General features: G+C 40.6%; 1 protein-coding gene across 1 annotated transcript in view; it reads right to left on the bottom strand.

Annotated features, from left to right (window-relative positions):
- Positions 1-17,292, bottom strand: part of LOC126266840 (alpha-aminoadipic semialdehyde dehydrogenase-like) — a 135,648-nt gene that overhangs the window by 27,877 nt on the left and 90,479 nt on the right. Inside the window, exon 5 of the mRNA XM_049971408.1 lies at positions 14,073-14,252. Coding sequence (XP_049827365.1) covers positions 14,073-14,252 — 180 coding nt within the window. The remainder of the gene's footprint in view (positions 1-14,072; positions 14,253-17,292) is intronic.

Genomic DNA, 17,292 nt, shown 5'->3' with positions numbered 1-17,292 from the left:
CAAATTGAATAAGAAGGTAGGGAAGTGTGCAAAGAGAAAGAAAGTCTTGTTGCTAGGTAGTTCGCATGCTAGGGGTGTGGGCAAACTTCTGCAGGATGAATTAGAGTCAGAATACCAGGTCACAAGTTTTTTCAAACCTAGTGCTGGACTGGGGCAGGTTACAGAGGATTTAGGTTCACTATGTAGAGGCTTTACTAAGGAAGATACCATGGTTATTGTGGGTGGGCCGGGCAACAGTATTGACAGAGATCCGAGGTACAGCATAGAGTGTGACCTGGCAAATATTGCATCGGCATTGAGTCATACCAGTGTTGGGTTTGTGTCGGTTCTGGAGTGCCACAACCGGCCTCATTTGAGCTCTTCTGTCAGGAGAGTTAATTTGGAGTTGGAACGGCTACTTGGATCTGATGCGGGGTCACACATTGCTGTGGTTCCTGTTGATTCACTCTGTAGGTGGGACTATACTAGACATGGCCTACACCTCAGCAAGAAGGGGAAGGGTAAACTGGCTTGGCTGATAGCAGGAAATTTAAAGGGGGGGAGGAACTACATCTCATGGTGGTAAATCTTTTTTAGTGTAAGATCAGTGTCCAGTGGGAAACTCAGCCAGGAAAGTACTAAAGATGTTAAAAAAGTTCAAGATACTCACAAAAGTAAAATGAAAAATGTTAATATATTTCATCAAAATATTGGGGGATTGAAGAATAAAATTGATGAGCTTCTGCTTTGTTTAGATGATATAGAAACTGAGAATGTAATAGATGTACTATTCCTGTCTGAGCATCACATTGTCACTGATATGCAAAAGGTTAGCATCAATGGCTACAAATTAGCTGCACATGTAAGTAGAGATAATATGATGAGAGGAGGAGTTGCCATATATGTCAAAAGCTTCCACAGCGCAAAACATTTAGAAACTAAAAATTTTTGTGTAGAGCAACATATGGAAGCATGTGCCACTGAACTAAAACTAAATGATGGCACTTTCATAATTGTAGCAGTGTATAGGTCCCCCTCAGGGAATTTCCAGCTATTTCTAGAAAACTTGGATTCTTTGTTGTGCTATCTGTCAGACAGGGGGAAGCAAATTATCATTTGTGGGGATTTCAATGTTGATTCCCTGAAAGAGTGTGATAGGAAGAATGACCTTGTAGTATTACTCAGTTCTTTCAATTTGAGCTCTGTCATTGATTTTCCTACTCGGATAACAAAGAACAGCAGGACATTGATAGATAACTTTTTTTATAGACCAAAATAAGTTTAAGGACATAAATGCTTATCCTGTTGAGAATGGTCTTTCAGATCATGGTCCACAGCTGGTTACAGTACATGGCATAGCTCCATGCAGTATATCAAATCAGAATTTCAAAGCACTGCGTTCAATTAACAATATAAATACTGAAAACTTTAGGGAAAGACTAAAGGAGCTAGACTGGGATGAAGTGTATATGGAACCCGATGCAAACTTGAAATATAACTTATTTCACGATACATTTTTAAGGGTATTTGAAAATTGTTTTCCCAAGAAAACAGTGAAACAATTCCAAGAAAACATATAAAAAACCTTGACTAACTAAAGGAATAAGAATATCTTGCAACCGTAAAAGAGAACTGTATCTAACAGCAAGAGGGAGTACTGACCCCGAAATTGTTCAATATTATAAAAACTATTGTGCGGTACTAAGAAAAGTTATTAAAAAGTCCAGAAGCATGTGTATCATGTCTGAGATCAGTAACTTTGATAATAAAATTAAAGCAATTTGTAATATTATTGAAAGGGAAACAGGGCAACCAAGAGCACAGGAAGACTTTAGTGCCATAAAACTGAATGACAAGTGTACTAACAAACAATCTGAAATTGGAAATATTTTCAATAATCATTTTTTAAATGTTGTGGAGAAAGTAGGATCTAGATCTTCACTAGAAGAGGCAAGGCTTCTAATAGAAGAGGCCATACCTGTGCAGTTTGAAACAACTGTATTTCCACGAACCTCTCCCTCTGAAATCAGTAAAATAATAAACTCACTGAAAAGTAAAAGCTCTTACGGAATTGATGGCATTTCCAGCAAGATACTTAAAGCTTGTTCCCCACAGATAAGTAGGATTCTCAGCCACGTATGTAATACCTCTTTGGAGCAGGGTGTTTTCCCCGATAGACTGAAATATACTATGGTAAAACCATTGAATAAAAAGGGGGATACGTCGGATGTCAACAACTATCGCCCAATCTCTCTTCTGACAGCTCTATCAAAAAATTTTGAGAAAGTAATGTATTCAAGAGTAGCCTCCCATATATGTAAAAATAAAGTACTAACAAAATGTCAGTTTGGTTTTCAGAAAGGCTTTTCAACAGAAGATGCCATATACGCTTTCACTGATCAAATATTAAATGCTCTGAATAACCGGACATCACCCATTTGTATTTTTTGTAATCTCTCAAAGGCCTTTGACTGTGTAAATCATGGAATTCTTTTAGATAAGCTAAATCATTATGGTTTGAGGGGGGCAGTGCACAAATGGTTTAATTCATACTTAACTGGAAGAATGCAGAAAGTTGAAATAAGTGGTTCATGTAATGTTAATAAAACAGCCGATTCCTCAAACTGGGGTGCTATCAAGCACGGGGTCCCACAGGGTTCGGTCTTAGCTCCTTTACTGTTCTTGATATACATTAATGACTTACCATTCCATAATGATGAAGATGCAAAGTTAGTTCTTTTTGCTGATGATACTAGTATAGTAATAACATCCAAAAACCAAGAACTAAGTGATGTAATTGTAAATGACATTTTTCACAAAATTATTAAGTGGTTCTCAGCAAACGGACTCTCTTTAAATTTTGATAAAACACAGTATATACAGTTCCGTACAGTAAATGGCACAACTCCAGTAATAAATATAGACTTTGAACAGAAGTCTGTAGCTAAGGTAGAATTTTCAAAATTTTTAGGTGTGTTCATTGGTGAGAGGTTAAACTGGAAGCAACACATTGATGGTCTGCTGAAACGTCTGAGTTCGGCTATGTATGCTATTAGGGTTATTGCAAATTTTGGTGATAAGAATCTCAGTAAATTAGCTTACTATGCCTACTTTCATTCACTGCTTTCATATGGTATCATATTCTGGGGTAATTCATCGTTGAGTAGAAAAGTATTCATTGCTCAAAAACGTATAATCAGAATAATTGCTGGAGCCCACCCACGGTCATCTTGCAGACATCTATTTAAGGATCTAGGGATCCTCACAGTAATCTCACAGTATATATATTCACTTATGAAATTTGTTGTTAATAATCCAGCCCAGTTCAAAAGTAATAGCAGTGTGCATAGCTATAACACCAGGAGAAAGTATGATCTTCACTATGCAGGGTTAAATCTGACTTTGGCACAGAAGGGGGTAAATTATGCTGCCACAAAAGTCTTTGGTCACCTACCAAACAGCATCAAAAGCCAGACAGATAGTCAACCAACATTTAAAAATAAATTAAAAGAATTTCTAGATGACAACTCCTTCTACTCATTGGCTGGATTTTTAGATATAAAGTAAGGGAGGGAAAAAAACTAACTTAAGCATTAGTGTCATGCAATATTTTGTGTAATGTAATATCTTGTACAGACATCTTTCATTAACCTGACACATTCCACATCATTATGAAGTGTCGTATTCATGATCTATGGAACAAGTACTAATCTAATCTCTAATCTAATCTAATCTAATCTTTCTGCTCCCAGGATTGGAATGACTCCTTACCCTCTCCCTTAAAACCCACATCCTTTCGTCTTTCCCTCTCCTTCCCTTTTTCCTGATGAAGCAACCGTTGGTTGCAAAAGCTTGAATTTTGTGTGTATGTCTGTGTGTCTATCAACATGCCAGTGCTTTCATTTGGTAAGTCACATCATCTTTGGTTTTAGATATATTTTTCCCACGTGGAATGTTTCCCTCTATTTTGTGTGTGTGTGAAGAAGATGGTATCTGTTCTTTCAGACACGTCCTCAGTGACTCAAATGGATAGAGTGTCTCCCATGTAAGCAGGAGGTCCCGGGTTCGAGTCCCGGTTAGGGCACACTTTTTCATCTGTCCCTGTTGACTTATATCCATGCCTGTATGCAGCTAGGCATATTCATTTCATTGTAAGAAAGTTTTATGTTAGGAAACAGTTTCACATTTCATTCATATGATCCAGTTTCTCAAGCGTGAGATTCAGAAGTAGTAGTTGTACAACATTTTTACATAAATTTGGAATCATTATATTCTTCCACATAATTTGTATGATGTCACTGTTTCTTCTCCTTTCTTGTTCAACAAACAATCTTATCATCACTAATTTTATAACTTTTTCTGCCATTGTCAAAACTTATTCTCCAGTTAACTTTATTAACTGTGGCAGAATCACCAGTTTAGTTATCCCATACAATGCATTTTAACACACTGTTCCAAGAATAGAGCTTAAGAAGCTGCTGACCAGGGACTGTACAACTAGCCCTTAGTAGTGCAGTGATCTGTCAAAAATTTTCCTACAAAATTTTGTTTTCTTGGACACATTCAGAAGATAATATGTAATCTTTCTTATCTGTTATTCCCTGTTAGTCATTTATTTCCACTCTGGTAATCTGTATCTGTGGCTTTCAGTAATAATTATAACAATGTTGATCATCTACACACCCAGCAACCATATAAACAAATAGTGATTGGTATTCACCCATTGAGATTTCTTTGGCTCAGCTAGTACAGGCCTGCCTATGGGAAATTTTTTTATTTATAGGTGTGACTGGGATTCCCCTGACAGAGACATCATGTACACTCTGCATCCATTCAAAATTTATTTATGATTCACTCAGAAATCAACTTAGAATGTGTTCAAAAACCAGCAGAGATGCATTTCAACATCATACAAATAATCGATAGACCAACAAGTGTTGGATCTACATGCATCTGAAACAAGGTTTTTTCCTTCAAGAATATTAATTTGGCACCGTTTGAAATTGCCACCTGGGGCAGATACCCCAATTCAATCCCTCCCCCCCCCTCCCCCCCCCCTCCCCTCCCTTGGATCCAGATCTGCATCCATCAACCGCAAGCGCAGTGCACCTTGAAATGGGCCAGTGAAGTCAGTGTACACCTTCTCACAAGTCTGCTCTGCTTGGGACCATGGTGTAAAACATTTTGCTGAAGATGCTTGGTTAAGAAAAAGCTCAAGCCCTGACACATAAGCATTGTGTGCTTGATTGTACTGTCTATCACTGGCTGGTAAACATAACATTGAGTTAAAGCTTTCATCCTTGACATACCCCAGTATGAAGTGTAAAGCAACTGAAAGCACAGAGGGGAGGTAGCAGAATGACGCAACATTCAGTGTACTCTGTAGAAAACAACATTACTCTTTGAACAACATTAAGCCTTTATTTCGTTGCAAAATAATTTCACAACATGGGATGTGATACTTTTGGGAGCCAAACTGACTAACCATTTTGCACTGTTGACACTACTCTACACAGGAAATGGTGCTGACTAGTAGCAACTGCTATTTCTTGAGCATTGATTGGGAAATCTAACAAGATGTGAACCTAGTCTTCTCTATGGCAAAACACACTGCTTCCTGGCAGTCAAACTCAATGTTGGAGCTAATGGGGTACATGATACTGCATCGGCATTTGCATGCCATTCAGTGGTATGGAAATCAAAATCATAATGATAATTTCTTAAGAAAAATATCTGCCATTGCAAATGCTGTGCTATATTGTCTTCTTCTTGCCACAAATGCCTTGCAGCATGGGGACAGGGCAGTCATGTGCCAGGAGAAGGTAAATGGCTCTGAAAATTCTATTACATTCATGTCCAAGATGCTCAATGCAGTGCAACATTATTACTCCCAGATGGAAAAAGAGGTAGTGGCCATGTTTATGCCACTAAGAAATGTCACCCTTATCTATTTGCCATCAGATTAAAGATGGTAACTGACCACAAGCTATTATGGCATTGTTTGGACTGTGTTCTAGCCTCCTGGACAGGACAGCCCTAAGGCTGTGACATTGGGCACTGTTCTTATCAGTCTATACCTATGACATACTCTATATGCCAACTAGCCACCCCACAAATGCAGATGCTTAGTCCTGGCTTCAAGTAGGCCCGAATCCAGTATCTGACAACCAGGAAGTCATTATATTTCAGCTGGATTCAGATTATACATCAACCCTGCATGATTTTGCCCTTGATGCTACACTGATCATGGTCCAGACAAAAGTGGGACCTACTCTCAGCACCATGGCTAAGTGGATTCAGCATAGGTGGCTGCCACGTCTCTCAGTGAAGGAACATGGTCCACTCCCTCCATGATGCTGCTCTCCTGCTGAAAATGGGCCATGAATGGCCTCAGTTTATTATTCCCCCAGATCTGCACTCAGAGTTCTGGCACTCCTACTTGTGGGTCACAGGGGCATATCCAGCATGAAACAGCAGTCACGCTGCTGCACCTACTGGCCAGCCATCTCCAAGGACATTGAGACCATGCTGTGGTTATGCATTGTGTGTGCTAAACAGAAATCTGTCCCCCCCCCCCCCCCCCCAATGTTTTCTCGTTCTGGCACAAGTCATGCCCTCAGGAGTACCCCCAGATAGGCGTCACTGGTCTCTTCTTGTATCAATTGTGGTTCTTTGCAGTAGATTCATACTCTAAATGTCCATACATCAGCCACAAGGCTCCTCAGCTGCAAATGTGATCAAGTCCCTTTCACATATCTTTGCCACTGAGGGCTTTCTGCAGGCTATGATCTCAGACAACAGCCCCAGTTCACCTCCACTCAGTTCACCCACCTCTGTGCATTAAATGGGATAAAACATCTTCTTACCACACTGTTTCACCCTCAGTCCAATGAGGAAGTGGAACAGATGGTGCAGACCTTAAAAGAGATGATGAGGGCCCTGTTATGATCCACGCCATCGGACAATGCCATCATTTTGTTTTTGTCCACCTATAGGACCACTCCAATTGCTGGAAGAGCCCAACAACCTCACACCCTCACACCTTTCTCTCTCTGCTCTTAGCCCCGGGCCGATATCTTTCTTAGCTTCAGTCTACCCCCAGTGCTGGACCAACACCAAGTGTGGACCAAACTGTTTGGATGCCATCCAAACTGGCTATCGGCTGTCATCCAGGGTGTAAATGACCACCAGACATATGACAACTCCATGAAAGGTCACCTCTGGTGATGCCACCAGAACCAGTTGTGCCCCAGGACACTGCCAGCATGGCCCTCTTGTCTGTACAACCTACACTCCTGACCTCATCTGCCACAGATGACTCCTCTTCTCTGCCACAACCCCAGGCCCCAGATGACCTATTGGTCATGGACTGGACTCTGGCACCCCCTCCTTCCTCTGTTCATGCCCCACCAATGCAAGCCCGCCTTCCACAGTGGTATGGAATCTGCAGCATGGCCCCCCATGCAGCCGGAAGGTATCAAGTTGGAGGTGCAGGACCTTCCAGCTTCAACTCCAGCAGTGGTGCACCCCAATACAGCGTCATCAGTATGTCTGCAGAAAGTGGACCAAAAAGAGAACTAATGGTTTATGATCCATGTGTAACTGAAACTTACTCTCATACAGAACAGCGTGAAGTTTTTTAATGCCATACACAACTGCCAGTGTGTCCTTCTTGATTTCTGAATAATTTTGCTGCACCTTTGGGGATGTCTTACATGCAAAAGCTCTTGATTTTTCTGTGCCATTAGCATTCTTGAATGACAAAACTTAACCAATACATATTGTGATGTTTTAGATTTTAGGTCAGGACCTTGCTAAGTGTGAAAGCTGCTAAGCACAGACAACTTCAGGTGTTTTTTCAACTACAGGGATGCTTGTGACACTCTTTAGACTAAATGAACAGAACACCTGTGGAATGAACTCTGTGTAGTAGTTAACTTACCCCAAAAAAAGATTGTAATTCCTTAATATTTTTTGGGGTTGGAATTTTCTCAATAGCATCAATGTACTCTATCACTGACGTAGAAGTTTATAGTTATGAGCACAATTTATTTGGCTTATTACACTGACACAGTAGAAACAAACAAAGTGCAAAGACTAAAACATACAAATTTGATGCCACGCAAGCAAGTGGTGTACTGAGTTCCCACACTGGTAGGATAGACTGCTGTTGTTGTTGTTGTGGTCTTCAGTCCTGAGACTGGTTTGATGCAGCTCTCCATGCTACTCTATCCTGTGCAAGCTTCTTCATCTCCCAGTACCTACTGCAACCAACATCCTTCTGAATCTGTTTAGTGTATTCGTCTCTTGGTCTCCATCTACGATTTTTACCCTTCATGCTGCCCTCCATTGCTAAACTGGTGATCCCTTGATGCCTCAGAACATGTCCTACTGACCAATCCCTTCTCCTAGTCAAGTTGTGCCACAAGTTTCCCTTCTCTCCAATTCTATTCAATACTTCCTCATTAGTTATGTGGTCTACCCATCTAATCTTCAGCATTCTTCTGTAGCACCACATTTCAAAAGCTTCTATTCTCTTCTTGTCCAAACTATTTATCGTCCATGTTTCACTTCCATACATGGCTACACTCCATACAAATACTTTCAGAAATGACTTCCTGACACTTAAATCTATATTCAATGTTAACAAATTTCTCTTCTTCAGAAACGCTTTCCTTGCCATTGCCAGTCTACATTTTGTATCCTCTCTATTTTGACCATTATCAGTTATTTTGCTCCCCAAATCGCAAAACTCCTTTACTACTTTAATTGTCTCATTTCCTAATCTACACTCCTGGAAATTGAAATAAGAACACCGTGAATTCATTGTCACAGGAAAGGGAAACTTTATTGACACATTCCTGGGGTCAGATACATCACATGATCACACTGACAGAACCACAGGCACATAGACACAGGCAACAGATCATGCAAAATGTCGGCACTAGTACAGTGTATATCCACCTTTCGCAGCCTTGCAGGCTGCTACTCTCCCATGGAGACGATCGTAGAGATGCTGGATGTAGTCCTGTGGAACGGCTTGCCAAGCCATTTCCACCTGGCGCCTCAGTTGGACCAGCGTTCGTGCTGGACGTGCAGACCGCGTGAGACGACGCTTCATCCAGTCCCAAACATGCTCAATGGGGAACAGATCCGGAGATCTTGCTGGCCAGGGTAGTTGACTTACACCTTCTAGAGCACGTTGGGTGGCATGGGATACATGCGGACGTGCTTTGTCCTGTTGGAACAGCAAGTTCCCTTGCCGGTCTAGGAATGGTAGAACGATGGGTTCGATGACGGTTTGGATGTACCATGCACTATTCAGTGTCCCCTCGACGATCACCAGAGGTGTACGTCCAGTGTAGGAGATCGCTCCCCACACCATGATGCCGGGTGTTGGCCCTGTGTGCCTCGGTCGTATGCAGTCCTGATTGTGGCGCTCACCTGCACGGCGCCAAACACACATATGACCATCATTGGCACCAAGGCAGAAGCGACTCTCATCGCTGAAGACGACACATCTCCATTCGTCCCTCCATTCACGCCTGTCGTGACTCCGCTGGAGGCGGGCTGCACGATGTTGGAGCGTGAGCGGAAGATGGCCTAACGGTGTGCGGGACCATAGCCCAGCTTCATGGAGACGGTTGCGAATGGTCCTCGCCGATACCCCAGGAGCAACAGTGTCCCTAATTTGCTGGGAAGTGGCGGTGCGGTCCCCTACGGCACTGCGTAGGATTCTACGGTCTTGGCGTGCATCCGTGCATCGCTGCGGTCCGGTCCCAGGTCGACGGGCACATGCACTTTCCGCCGACCACTGGCGACAACATCGATGTACTGTGGAGACCTCACGCCCCCCTTGTGTTGAGCAATTCGGCGGTACGTCCACCCGGCCTCCCGCATGCCCACTATACGCCCTCGCTCAAAGTCCGTCAACTGCACATACGGTTCATGTCCACGCTGTCGCGGCATGCTACCAGTGTTAAAGACTGAGATGGAGCTCCGTATGCCACGGCAAACTGGCTGACACTGACGGCGGCGGTGCACAAATGTTGCGCAGCTAGCGCCATTCGACGGCCAACACAGCGGTTCCTGTTGTGTCAGCTGTGCCGTGCATGTGATCATTGCTTGTACAGCCCTCTCGCAGTGTCCGGAGCAAGTATGGGGGTCTGACACACCGGTGTCAATGTGTTCTTTTTTCCATTTCCAGGAGTGTAATTCCCGCAGCATCACCCTATTTAATTCGACTACATTCCATTATCCTCATTTTGCTTCTGTTGATGTTCATCTTATATCCTCCTTTCAGGACACTGTTCATCCTGTTCAGCTGCTCTTCCAGGTCCTTTGCTACCTCTGACAGAATTACAATGTCATCAGCGAACCTCAAAGTTTTTATTTCTTCCATGGATTTTAATTCCTACTCTCAATTTTTCTTTTGTTTCCTTTACTGGTTGCTCAATATACAGATTGAATAACATTGGGGTTAGGCTACAACCCCGTCTCACTTCCTTCCCAACCATTGCTTCCCTTTCATGCCCCTTGACTCTTATAACTGGCATCTGGTTTTTTTACAAATTGTAAATACCCTTTCAATCCCTGTATTTTGTCCCTGCCACCTTCAGAATTTAAAGGAAAGTATTCCAGTCAACATTGTCAAACGCATTCTCTAAGTCTAAATGCTAGAAATGTAGGTTTTCCTTTCTGTAATCTATTTTCTAAGATAAGTCATAGGGTCAGTATTGCCTCACGTGTTGATAGACTGCTACTCACCACATAAGAGATACACTGAATGGCAGACAGGCACATTTCACATTTAAAAGTAGTTTTAAAAGCAGACTATACAATTGGACAGATTCATTCTTCAGATACAGCTTAATCTACTCTTATTATGCCTGTCCACCGCTCATCATATCCTCTATGTGGTGAGCAGCAATCTTCCCTATTTAATAATGTGGCAATAGATAGATTGCTACTTACTGTAAAGATGACATGTTAAGTTGCAGACAGGCACAATTAAAAGACACTTACACATAATCTTTCAGCCACAGCCTTTGTCAGAAACAGGAAGAAAACACACACCACTCACTCACACAAACAAACACACTTCATGCACATATGACCACACACTCCAGCAGCTCAGACCAGAATCCAAGAGGCCAAAGTTGGCAGTGAGTGCCTTTTAATTGCACCTGTGTGCAACTTAACAAGACATCTTTATGGTTAGTAGCAATCCATCATTTCCAACCTAGGGTTTCCATTGTTTAATCTAAGCTAATTCATTTTGTTTGTTGAACAAATCTACAGTTTTCCAGGAATAGGTTAAGTATTTGTGATATATTCTCAATGATCACAAATGTAACAGAATTCTATCTAACTATGGAAACTCCAGGTTGGAATATCAGCAATGTAAGGAAAAGACAAATGGCTACTTACTGTAAAGATGACATGCTGAGTTCCAAACAGACTCAATTGAAAGACACTTCCATATTAACTTCAGCCATAGCTTTCATCAGAAAGCACACATGGAAAATGCCACTAGACAATGCCACTGACCTTCCAGAGTGGGGACTATTCCAAGACTTCACACAATGGATTCACCAGATCAGACATTAGCTTCTTCCCTCCAACATTTTCAACACGTTAGACAAGGCACTAATTATAGAGCTTCCAGCACTGTATGCTTATTTCAGGTATGAGTGCTAAAATGTTTGAAGATATGACCTGTTGATACATCAGAACCAATGGAAAGTGAACATCTGGAATGGCCACAATCACTGTGTTCCTGATATAATTGGCAATCACAGAGCTACCAGTAAGTCACATGTGACAAGCTACTTTTGATTCATTTCCAGCTGTATGCTCCCATAATGACCTTCCCCATACTTAAACATTGTGTATGGATTCACCTGATGAGAATTTATGTGTGATGCTTGGGTTTTTGCTGTGTCTCTGATATTTCTTCATATCATGTATCAGACGATCTCAATATGGTGTTATACAATTCTTAATGTTGTAACCTCTTACACAAGTTGGACTGTGGTGAACTGTATTCACTATTTATTCTTACAGTTGATAAATGTCTGTCTGCAGCATTTTAACTATGGGAATTTGTTAGGAATTTAAAAAGAAAGAAAGAAGAAAAGCTCCTTTGTGTCAAAATCAGTCAGGATCGCCAATCTCAGTAATTCAAGAGAGCCTTTTTTTATGAGCTTCAGCCTCACAGTTGGTGACACCTGATATGTTGAGCTACCCAACAAACATGATTATCTGCATTTTGACAGATCCTAGCCATTTAATGTTAATATTCTCTCCTTTGTAGCTTTCTGTTTCGTAGGTAGTGGTTCTGCTTTGGTTTAGTTCTCTCAACAAGTATAACTTTAATGCAAATGTTTTACTCTCTAAACTACGTTAATGAGGTAGTAGGCAAGGAAATTTCACAAGGAGCTGTGCCTTAATAGAAGAAATAATGGTGTGTGACCAGGGCCTCCTGTCAAGTAGACCGCTCACCTGGTGCAAGTCTTTCTATTTGACGCCACTTCGGCAACTTGCGTATCAATGGGGATGAAATGATGATGATTAGGACAGCACAACACCCAGTCCCTGAGCAGATAAAATCTCTGACCCAGCCAGGAATTGAACCCGGGACCTTAGGATTGACAGTCTGTCGTGCTGACCACTCACCTACTGGGGGCAGACAGTAAGATAATGTCCATAAGAAACAAGAGAAATTATCTTATCATGGAATACCAACCTGAACTTGAATCTGCCAGCCCTGATCCAGGTGCTTCTGTTGCATAGCTGCTAACTAACTTGTCCTCTTTTTGCATGAATATTTTTCACTTTAATTGTGAGATAATTCATGAAATATTCATATTAATACATTCTGAAGAACTTAAAAACTTAAATGCAGAAGGTGGAGACATGCACAGTGAAACATGGTAACTTCATATTATTACTATCAATTAAATTGCATATGTTGCATGAAAAGGAAAACTATAAGATTAATTACATTGAAGAGGCAAAATTTCAGTATTGCTGATAGACGCATATAAAAGTACATACACTATCATACCTTTTGGAGCTAATAGTTCCTCCTCAGGGAAGAGAGAAGGATAGATTGGGAAGGTTAGGAAGGAAGGGCAAGTCACTCACACACAAGGATCAGATGGAACAGCTGTTATGAGGATGAAAGGAGATAAAGCTCTCACATCCAGAGCCCAATGGACCTGCTCTTCCTTTGTAACATTCCTCAACACATTCCTTTTTCCTTCCTGATGAAGCAACTACTGGCGTTCCTGAAAGCTAGGATAAGAAATTATATACATTCATTACAGAATATGTTTTACTGTGTGAAACAACGCAAATATTTAGTGTCCTTTGAGGCTTTGTTTTTTATTCTGATTTATAAATAATGTTTAACACATTCTTTTTTTTACTTCTGACAGATTAATATCACATTTTTCTGTTTGCAGTGTTCATTTTATTATCTCTAGAAAAACAATTCACTAGAGTGCTTTCAAGTGAGCAAGCCAAAAAGTTTTTATTTTCTTGAAAGGGAGGAGGAAGAATGTGGAAAAATGAGCATTTTCTTTGAAATTAAACAGAAACTAATTTTAGGAGTTCAAAAGTGACAAAGCAGGATCGGCTTCCTCATCTTGAAAATTTAGATGGGAACATGTGGAACAAATTCATGTTTATGAAAAATTAGACAGAAACTCCTTTTCAGACTCCAGCTTAAGAGGAAAAAAGCAAGATCAGACAAGATGGCAATTAACCGCAATATTCCAGCATACAGGAGAAAGATCATACATTGTTAGTATTGATTTTTAATTTCATTATATCCCTCCCTTATACATGCATAAAAAGTTTCCTCTTTTTTTCAGCTGAAAGAATCTGAAATGCTGTGAGTCTTACTTTTTGTGAATGTGTGTTTGTTGATTGGTTTCCACTGATAAGTAGATATTATGTTTTAATACTTTGTACTCTATTAATTGCAATACAAACACAATAATACCCTATAGATAAGTGATTTTTTTATTAGACATCTTAATTAGCAAGGGTTTGTGTGATATTAGAAAAAAGATTAAAATATTTACCTTCTCATGGAGAATCAGTCTCCTGGTGGTCGTACAGCGCTGTCCAGCAGTGCCTACACATGCAAATAACACAGAGCGGACAGCCATTTCAAGATCAGCATCTGCATCTACAATAATAGCGTTGTTTCCTCCAAGTTCTAGTATAAATTTACCAAACCTTTCTTGCACTTGCAATGCAACCTAAAAGTCAAATCAACCAGTAATCAGCTTTTAGGAAGGTAGCAAATCTTGTTCATGCAGAAAAGTGAAACAGATATAAAAAGTATATTGGTAAAATTGTCCCCAAGATTAAAAATCAAATATGTCACCCTGTCTCTTGTGTCCACTATTATATATACTAAGCTATTCATGAAATATTCTGGGTGCAGTGCACAGCTTCATTATTTTGTTTATTCTTTAACTTCCCCAACAATGCTTCTGCAATGTCAAAAGGTTGGTATTTTTAAAGAATAAATCAGGGTCTTACGTAGAGCAAACAGATTTTATGTAACATTGGATGAAATATTATCAAATATTGATGACCATATGTTTAACCATCTTACTTTCTTTCCTCCCACTTCAACTTTTTTCCTGTTATTGTTTCTAGAAAATAATTAAAAGTTTTGATGTTTGTATTGTAAATTTGTAAATGTAGTAATTGAAGGTCTAGTGTTTGGACATATCCTTCTTCAGAGCCAACACACACACACACACACACACACACACACACACACACACACACACACAAGGATGATGAAATAGTATACCTCAACTGGGTGGATGAGTTATGTCAGGCAGAGTGAGTGAGGGCAGAAAAGAGTTGGGGAGGGGAAGGGAGATTTGGAGAAGGGTATCAGACAAATGGGAGAGAGAAGCAGTAGGCTTACAGGATGGGAATGAGGTGCCAGTGAGTTCATTCTGGCTAAAGGCTGGGGGGAATTAGTGCAGCACACAGTGATATGGTTTGGAGGGGAAGACAGAACAATGGGAGAGGAAGACTGTGGGGAGGAGGTTGTGAGTGCAGGATGAATGAAGTCAGAATGTGGTGGCTGTGGAAATGGGTGTTGAGCAGATGACTAGTGCAGATTGAGTCCAGAAGGATTACGGGATCAAATTATGTGTTGCAAAGATACTTCAGAGAAGATGATATTGTGGTGGAGGATTGAGACAGCATTAACTGCAAAGAATCCATTGAAATAAAGCATTTTGTTCTCTGTGGTGTGTTCTGCCATTGGGTGCTTAATTGTTTTTGTGGACACAGCTTGTCAATGGATATTCATTTGGGCAGTCAGCTCGTTAGCACTCATGTCCATATAAAATGTTGTGCAGAAACAGAGCTAGTCGGTCATATGACTGTTTTCATAGGTAGCCCTGCCTCTGATAGCATAGGATAGGATAGAATAAGATATACCTGTGACAGGACTGGAGTGGGATGTGCTGAGTAGCTGGTTGGTACATTGGAGAAGTACTGCACTTGAGCTTTCCATAGGGACTGTGACTTACATGGCAACTGTCTGGGATATTTTAATGACATGAGGCCTGCAACTATTGTCTGAATACTGAGCACATCCTTTTAATCACTTTTGGTTGCTAATAGTAACAGTTTGTTAAAAAATTTACTTATGCATTTTGGGGATAGTTCATCATCAGAGAACTTAATACAGAGTATCCTGGCAACAAAATACTCTATATTAAATTCTTTTCTCTGACATTTTGAAGATACACTACGTTCAAAATAAGTAAATAAAAAAGTTTTAACAACATGTAGGCTATTGTTATTAGTGACTAAAAGTAGAGACAATAATGATCTAAGTAGAGGGTTTGGTAGTAAGTGTGATGTTAGGATGGACTAGGATATTTATATATTTATATAAATTGGATGGACCATGGAATACTGCTGTAGGAGGAAGAGGAAGGATTGTCAGTAGGATGTTCATCTCTCAGAGATTATTGGAACAGCGGAAAGTTCCACAGGACTGGAAGAAGGCCCAGGTCATAGTAACCTATAAAAAGGGTAGAAAATCGAATGCACATAATTACTGGCCAATTTCACTGACATCGATTTGTTGTAGAATCATGGAACATATTTTGTGTTGAGACATAATGACCTTTCTAGATTCTGAGAAGCTCATCTGCAGAAACCAGCATGGTTTTAGGAAACAACAGTCACACAAGACACAGCTGGCCCTCTTTGTGCATGATATACAACAGGCTCTAGATACCGGCTCACAGGTTGATGCCATATTTCTCAACTTTTGAAAGGTGTTCGACTCAGTTCCACACGGTCACTTGCACCAAAAAGCGTGCGATTACAGTCTATCCATTGACATATGTGGGTGGACAGAAAGTTCTGTAACAGACATGGAGCAGTATGTCATACTGAACAGGGTGACTTCAACAGAAACAAGTGTAACTTCAGGTGTGCCCCAGCGCAGCCTAATAGGTCCATTGCTTTTTATGATTTACATAAACAATGTGATTGATGGTACTGACAGTGGCATTAGACTGTTTGCCAATGATGCTGTAGTCTGTAGGAAAGTAGTATCACATGAAAGTTATGAACAAATCAATGAGGATTTGCAGAAAATAAATTTGTGGTGTAATGACTGTCAGTTATCTATTAATTTTAGTAAGTGTAACCAACTGTGTATAACAATGCGAAAATCCCCTTTAATGTATGAGTTCAAAATAAATGCCCAGTCTTTGGAAGCGGTAACATCTGTCAAGTATCTGGGTGTGACTATTCGAAATGATCTCAAATGGAATGATCAGATTACACAAGTAATGGGTAAAGCAAACTCTAAATTGCAGTTTATTGGTAGAATCCTGAAGAGATGCACTCCTGCAACAAAGGAAATAGCTTAAAATATGTTAGTTTGTCCAGTCTAGATTATTGTTTGTCTGTATGGGACCCTTACTTCAAGAGACTGAAAAGATCCAAAGAAGAGCAGCAAGATTCATGACTGGTACATTTAGCCATCATAAGAGTGTTACAAATCTCATAGAAAGTTTGAAATGGGACACTCTTGCAGATAGACGGCACGCCAAATGGAAGGGGCTGGTCACTAAATTCTGAAATCTGATCCTCACCGAGGATGTAGAGTATATATTATTACCACCAACTTTCAAATCACGCAATGATCTCCATTCAAAGATAAGGGAAATTAGAGCTCGTACTGAGGCATTTGGCCTCGCACAATCTGTAAGTGGAAAAGAGGGGTTGGGGGGGGGGGGGGGGGAT

This window comes from Schistocerca gregaria, chromosome 4, assembly GCF_023897955.1.
Source record: "Schistocerca gregaria isolate iqSchGreg1 chromosome 4, iqSchGreg1.2, whole genome shotgun sequence".
Taxonomy (NCBI): domain Eukaryota; kingdom Metazoa; phylum Arthropoda; class Insecta; order Orthoptera; family Acrididae; genus Schistocerca; species Schistocerca gregaria.
Note: the sequence above shows the minus strand (reverse complement) of the source record. Positions and strands in the feature narration are given on the sequence as shown.